Raw genomic sequence first — 6,939 nt, 5'->3', positions numbered from 1 at the left:
ATTATAAATATGATAAAATTATATAGATTAATAAAAAAATTACTGAATTAAACTTAAAAGAAACTACATAAAAATAAGTATAATCATAATTTTTTTAATTGATATAACAACTTTTTTAACAATTAAAGAAAGAAAATCACTTAGACGTTCAAAGTTCAAACTTGGGAGGGTCAATCAGAGATTTCCCCGGTTTGCTTTATCCGTGTTGACCACCTAAGGTTTTGTGAACCAAAAATTACGTAGGCTTGACCGCTTGAGAGGATCCACTCCCCAACTTGGATGGTCTGTGAAGTGTCTAAAATCAAGATGGTTTTCGTTCGTGAAAACAATGGGCGACTACTGGGCGAGTTACAAATTATTAAAATTAATATTGCCACATGTTAATACTTAATATACCCAACATGAAATATAACATGCCACTGGCCGACTGGCGGCTGCCTGCCCACCCCAGCCCCAGCCAACCAATTTTGGCATCACAGGTTTTCAAATTCCATTACGACTTCGTTTTTGCAACGTACTTTATATTTTCTATTTTCTATTTCTATTCCCTCCCTAAAATCGTATATAAATCAAACTTTCTTGAAACCCTTAAATCCATATAACTTCCTAATCCTTTTTTGTTCGGTTCCGTCTCCTGATTCCTCTTCCTTCTCTAAATCCTTGCTATTTTCCCCAAATTTCTCTCTCTCTCTCTCTCTGAATCGCTGCAATGGCTGATGCTAAGACCCAATTTGAATCTGTAAGGAAGTGGGTCGTCGAGCACAAGCTCCGTACTGTTGGTCAGTTTATCATCTTTTTAATTTCAGATTAGATTAGATTCTTCTGAAACATCTTTTTTGTTGTTTGCGCGTGATATTTGGAATTTTGGATTGTGATTTTGTTGATAAATTTTGATTTGAAGGATACCTAATTTATTTCTGATTTGAATTGTTGCGATTGTTATTGGAATCAGGGTGTTTGTGGCTTAGCGGCATCACGGGTTCAATTGCATACAATTGGTCTCGACCTAACATGAAAACCAGTGTTAAGATCATTCACGCCAGGCAAGTTATATAATTTCTCATGTTGTGTTTGCGATTTTTTTTTTTTTGAGAAAATTAAAATGAGATAGAGATAAATTATCTTGATTTGTTTGCCCTTTCAAGTAGCTTGCTTTTATTCTTTTGCATTTAATGCAATCCAGTTTCTCATATTTATTCTCCGAGGAGCTGTTTCGTGATTTCATTATGAAAGATGAGTATGTTAGCTACGAGCTGAATATATGAGCTTTATGATTGATCATGTGTTCATATTGGAGCTGCGTTCATGTTTTTTTTTTTTTTTTGTGCCATGAGTAGCCTTATTAGGATAAATGAATCCTGCATTTGGGTTAATAATTGGTTTCATTGCTCCTTGGTTTGTTTCATTGAGGTTTTCTGCCGAGTGTTCTCACTTTTAACTTGTCCCACTTTGCAACTTGGTCCCTTTTAATCTCTTAAAACTTCTTTAACTAAAAGAAATTGTTTTGTGGACGGAGCAATGAGCTGCAATAATTCTTTAACATATATATGAATGAATGAAAGTAACTAAATTTGGCTTAAGAGTTAGATGTATGTTAAATTCTTAATGTCCATGTTTCACCAATACACTTGAGCATGTCTATGCTTCTTGAAACTTTTTTTATATTTGCCACTTCCCTTAAGAGTTAGACATATGAACCCTTTTAACATATTTCATGAAGTTAATAATCAAAATAGCTACTAGTGTTAAAATCCAATCTTGTTTCTATATATCTCATGTGGCAATGAGTTTTTATTGGTCAATAAAGGGTCTTGATTGTTGGGAATTCTGCTGTATTGTTTGGTTAATTACTTAATTATATTCTTTGTTGTCTTATTTATTTTTGTTTTACTTAGGCTTCATATATTTACATACTGGTAATTTTAATAGAAGTTGGTTTTATGTGATACCTTTGTGTTATAACTTTTCTCCTGTTATTTCAGCACAATGTGTGCATATTTGAAGGATTATTGTTCTGTTTTTTTTTTTAATGGAACACCCTGCATAACATTCCAACTAATGTTCTTTTGCTAATTTTCTTTCTCAAACTGTGTTTCAGGTTGCATGCACAGGCTCTTACGCTGGCTGCGTTAGCCGGTGCAGCAGTAGTGGAGTACTATGATCATAAGATGAGCGATAAGGCTGCAGAGCAACGACGATGAATGGACAGCAAGATTTTCCCCTTAATTATCTCTCTCCCCAGCACATTTTTCTCTGGTCTGTGTGGGGATTATTTTAAACCAGGGAATAAACATATCTTATTATGTTGTGGAATATTCTTTCATAAAATGAAACACACACAACATTGAAATTCTTTGTTGCCTGTGGCAGACAGACACAGAGTGAATGTAAGTTGCCGGAATGATCCAGTTCAGTTGTGTTCTAGATGAACTTGTTTAGCTTTTCCTTTAAGTTGGCAAAGGATTATATAGTTCCTCAACGTTTAGACTACTATTAAATGATTCTACTAATAAAATAATATATTTAAGTTTTTAAATAATTGTCAAATAGTTATCTTTTAATTTTATTTATTAATTAGTTTTTTTTTATATATTATATAATTTTAAAATCTATTTTTTATTTTATAAATTATTTTACTATTCATTATCTATTTTATTTTTAAAATTTTATCATTAACAATTTGAAACAGAAAAGAAATAGAATGTTTTATGAATTGGATCAAGAATTTGATGTAGAAACAACTTTAACTAATTTGATTTTTTAAATCGGAAAAGCTCTGTATCCATGTAAAAAATACATGGATGTTATCCAAGTAATTTCCTCCACATGCGTGCGTTCTTCCATCCTATAGTCGTTTGTTATACATGTGCCTCATATAACGTATATAACGTAAATTTTTTCTGCGTGATAAATTTTTTTGAACGTAAACCTTGTTCTTTTCTCGCGTTTTCGTTCTTCTTTTTTTCTGTTCGCGTTTTTCTTCTTTAACTTCAATCTAATAAAATTCCTTGTTCTCAGCATTATGGATCTGGATTGACTTTGACGTAATTAGTTTCGTCGTTCTTCTTCTTTTTTGTTTTTTTCTTCGATCTGGACTTTTGAATTGAAACAATGAATGAATCAAACTTCAATTCAGTTGAATGAGTGCGATTTGGATTATTCTTCCGAAACGCATCAATTTGATGAGGTTTGGATTATTAAATTTTGAATCGAATTCAATGGAATGTAATTGCTAATTTTGTTTGAATTGAATTGAATGGACAGAGGTGATCTGAATCTGAATTGAATTGAATTGATAATATCTAAATTGTAGATAGAGTTGTTTTGAATTTGGTTTTGTATAATGGATTATCTTTCGTTTACTGTGAGTAACCTTTCGGTTCGATAAGTATTATAGAATTGTTTCACCGTTAATGACGTTTTCGGTTCACCGTGCAGACCAGTTGTATTGTGGATGAAAGATTTATCCTAAAAGTGGGGATGATTTTTGAGACACTAGAAGAAGCTGCAAAGTTCTATAAACGTTATTCCAAACTTGCCGGTTTTTCTACCAAAATAAGGAACACGACTCGGGATGGAGACAAAATCAAGAATAAACTAATTGTGTGCACCAGAGAAGGGAGGTGGAAATCCAAGATATCTCCAACTCTGAAGACAAACCCCTCAGCTGGGTTAAACTGTCCAGCCAGGATTTATGTACACATAATGAAGGACGTTGGTGTTTGGACAATTTCCAAAGTTGTTTTGAATCACTCACATCCTTGCTGTCCAGAACGGGTAGAGATGCTCAAACAACACAGGGAGCTTAGCATGTTTGTGCGTCGCACCATTGAAATCCACGAGAAAGCTGGAATCAGACCGAGCAAAACTTACCAATCATTTGTGGCCGCAGCTGGTAGCCACCGTGAACTAGGTTTTATAGAAAAAGATGTGAGGAATTACATCACAAGGGAAGTACGGAATATTTCCGAAGAAGACGATGCCAAAGAATTTGGAAAGTACCTACTAAGAATGAAAGAGAAGAACAAAAAATTCTTCTTCAAGCTCAACCTTGAAAGCGATCACTACATTAAACATGCATTCTGGGCCGATGCAAGAAGCAGGGCTGCATTTGAGTATTCGGAGACGTGGTTTCATTTGACACCACCTATAATACAAACAGGTATTTCGTTTAGTGACATATATTTTCATGTTCTTTGAAAGAATATCTTTCGGTTCACCATGGTCTGGGTGCACTTATTTATGCAGGTACAATTTGGTTTTAGGTTCTTTTGTTGGCGTGAATCACCACGGCCAGTCGACACTTCTCGGATGTGCGCTGATAAAAAACGAGAACATTCAATCATTCAAACGGCTATTTGAGTGTTGGCTATGTTGCATGGGAAGGAAGGCACCAAAAGTCATTCTTACCGATCAATGCGCATCGATTCAAAGGGCAATTGAGCTATACATGCCAACAACAATTCACCGCTGGTGTATCTGGCACATCATGAAGAAGATCCCAAACAAACTAAACGGCTACAAGGGACACATCGATATTGAACAAGAGATGAGCCATGTTGTTTGGAACTCGTACACAAAAGACGCATTTCACAGAAACTGGAACGTTTTCCTCACAAAGTATGGCCTCGGAGGCAACAAGTGGCTTTCCAGTAATTGAGGTTTCAATTCGAATTATTTTCATGCCCATACCTTTTTTTTTTTCAAAACATACACTGTTTTCGGTTCATCGCACCTTATGGGTTTTACAAAACTGTACGAGGATTGGCATATATGGATTCCAGTTTACTTGGATCACCACTTCTGGGCCGGGATGAGAAGCACACAAAGGAGTGAGAGCATGCATTTATTTTTCAACAAGTTCATTACACGAAATAGCTCCTTGAGACAATTCGTGAAGCAATACGACAATTGCCTAGCAAGCAGAGAGCAAATAGAGAGAGAATTCGATGTTGCATATTTTTACACCGTGATACCGTGTGCAACAAAATCAGCAATAGGGGCACAGTTTCAGCATGTATATACCCATGAGAAGTTCATGGAAGTTCAAGCTCAATTCAGAGGTAAAGTGAACTGTATCACAAGATCAATGCATTCTACCCTAGGTTTCACAACATATGAAGTCATAGAGCAGGTTTTTAACTCCACATTCAACAAGTTTTTCATCACCTACGATGCAGTATCACGAGAGGTAAAGTGCCAGTGCTTGCTGTTCGAGTCTAGGGGCATATTGTGCCACCATTCCATAAGCATCCTAAGCTTTGATCGAGTGGATAACATGACACTGAAATACATACTGGAACGCTGGAGCAAGAACATAAAGAGGAGGCACACACACATCAAGAGCAGCCAAGATGAGCCTCTATTGGAGCCGAGAAGTAAGAGATTCGACGAATTGGTGTTTCAGTCGCACAATATATGCGAATTTGAATCCGAGTCCGAGGAGTTGACCAGAATTCTGCACTGGGAGTTTGACAAGGTCATGGCTGAGATGCAAGAATACAAAGAGAGAAGCAAAGGAAAAAGTTCGTTATGCCACGAAAAAGCGACACTGAGTGATGTGAATGAACTTCAAAGCCCGCACGTGTCAAAACAAGAGGCCGGCTCAAGAACAGACTTGGATCAAACTTGGAAAAAAAGATCTCAAATGCCATGAAGAAATAGAAAAAGACAGCTCCAAGTGAGGTAAAATTGACTTGCTTTCGATTAGCTAAAAATGCAATTGTGCATTTTGCTGATATATAATTAATTATGTCTTTTGTAGCTAAACCTTTTAGACGCTGGATCATCAATTCAGTCAAGCTCCACTCTTTACAATGCACCAAATATGAATTATCCAAGAGAGGATTATACGAGTTTTAGTTTTTATTAGTATAAATTTTTGTTAGTCTTTAATTAATAGTAATTTTTTTGTGAAATTCTTTATTCCAAAAGTCAATTTTTTCTTTATTGAATAGTCAATTTATTTTGCTATGTCAGAGAGTTCAGGTGTTTCTGAAACTGAATACTGATAGAAACATTTTTTTTTGTAATTAGCTCTCAGAATTTCTGTACAGTGTGTTTGCAACTTTCGGTTCGGCCAGTGTATTAATTTCGGTTCACTGTATTTTTTGGTGTTACTAATGTATTGGTAAATACACTGATTGTAATCACCGAGAACCTGGAATAAAACAGCAACCAGACAGTTCCAAGATATTTATAAACTAACATGAACCTTTTAGACACCGGATCATCGATTCAGTCAAACTCCATTCTTTACAATGCACCAGATATGAATTATCCAAGAGAGGATTATATGAGTTTTAGTTGTTAGTCTTTAATTAATAGTCATTTTTTTGTGAAATTCTTTATTCCAAAAGTCAATTTTTCCTTTATTGAATAGTCAATTTATTTTGCTATGTCAGAGAATTCAGGTGTTTCTGAAACCGAATACTGGTAGAAACATTTTTTTGTAATTAGCTCTTAGAATTTCTGTGTGTTTGCAACTTTTGGTTCGGCCAGTGTATTAATTTTGGTTCACTATGTTTTTTGGTGTTTGACGGGCAGAAAATTGTCGATTAAGAATTTATAATGAAAACAGCGTTGCAAGTACAGTTCTTAACTGACGAAAATTTCACTTATCAATTTAAAAAGAGTTGTCACAATTTAAGAATAAAATACTGGGAGTAGAATTTCCAGGTCGTCTCCCAACGAGTTGACAAAAGAGTGCAATTTATTGGTCAGGAATTTTTAGAGAAGTTTTAGAGTTGGGAATTAGAAAAATAAAATGATTATCAATTAAAGCAATAAAAATTAACAAGAGGTTTTATATATTTGAAATAAAAAGCCTTGACTACGAGAAGATTAATCGGAATTTCTATCCTTGTTGAATTTTCCCAAGTATAATAGTAAGAGGTTGTTGCTTCTACTTAGTTATCCTTTACCTAATAAAGGAAAGTC

At 34.9% G+C, this 6,939-nt stretch overlaps 3 protein-coding genes across 3 annotated transcripts; all 3 read left to right on the top strand.

Annotated features, from left to right (window-relative positions):
- The first annotated feature begins 225 nt into the window (after positions 1–225).
- On the top strand, positions 226–2,424 carry LOC107619171 (uncharacterized). Its single transcript, XM_016321410.2, has 3 exons — positions 226–779; positions 953–1,043; positions 2,099–2,424. Exons 1-3 carry the CDS (start codon positions 710–712, stop codon positions 2,199–2,201), a joined length of 264 nt encoding a protein of 87 aa, XP_016176896.1. The 5' UTR covers positions 226–709; the 3' UTR covers positions 2,202–2,424.
- A 1,007-nt stretch (positions 2,425–3,431) lies between these two features.
- On the top strand, positions 3,432–6,258 carry LOC110267379 (protein FAR1-RELATED SEQUENCE 1-like). Its single transcript, XM_088497766.1, has 3 exons — positions 3,432–4,162; positions 4,249–5,685; positions 5,765–6,258. Exon 2 carries the CDS (start codon positions 4,739–4,741, stop codon positions 5,654–5,656), a length of 918 nt encoding a protein of 305 aa, XP_088353892.1. The 5' UTR covers positions 3,432–4,162; positions 4,249–4,738; the 3' UTR covers positions 5,657–5,685; positions 5,765–6,258.
- Positions 3,706–4,660, top strand: LOC148544357 (protein FAR-RED IMPAIRED RESPONSE 1-like). The gene is made up of 2 exons (XM_088498921.1): positions 3,706–4,162; positions 4,266–4,660. The coding sequence occupies exons 1-2, from the start codon at positions 3,706–3,708 to the stop codon at positions 4,658–4,660; spliced, it is 852 nt and encodes a 283-aa protein (XP_088355047.1).
- Positions 6,259–6,939: the final 681 nt, after the last annotated feature.

Source organism: Arachis ipaensis, chromosome B9 (genome assembly GCF_059453495.1).
Source record: "Arachis ipaensis isolate K30076 ecotype BB chromosome B9, ASM5945349v1, whole genome shotgun sequence".
Taxonomy (NCBI): Eukaryota; Viridiplantae; Streptophyta; class Magnoliopsida; order Fabales; family Fabaceae; genus Arachis; species Arachis ipaensis.
The sequence above is the reverse complement of the archived record's forward strand: the minus strand, read 5'-3'. Positions and strand labels throughout refer to the sequence as shown.

Excerpts from the sequence above, each read along its gene's own strand:
- LOC148544357 (XM_088498921.1), top strand. The coding sequence starts at position 3,706 with ATGAAGGACGTTGGTGTTTGGACAATTTCCAAAGTTGTTTTGAATCAC. Across the intron at positions 4,163-4,265 it reads ACCACCTATAATACAAACAG|GTTCTTTTGTTGGCGTGAAT; the intron begins GTATTTCGTTTA and ends ATTTGGTTTTAG.
- LOC107619171 (XM_016321410.2), top strand. The coding sequence starts at position 710 with ATGGCTGATGCTAAGACCCAATTTGAATCTGTAAGGAAGTGGGTCGTC. Across the intron at positions 780-952 it reads GCACAAGCTCCGTACTGTTG|GGTGTTTGTGGCTTAGCGGC; the intron begins GTCAGTTTATCA and ends TATTGGAATCAG. Across the intron at positions 1,044-2,098 it reads GTTAAGATCATTCACGCCAG|GTTGCATGCACAGGCTCTTA; the intron begins GCAAGTTATATA and ends ACTGTGTTTCAG.
- LOC110267379 (XM_088497766.1), top strand. The coding sequence starts at position 4,739 with ATGGGTTTTACAAAACTGTACGAGGATTGGCATATATGGATTCCAGTT.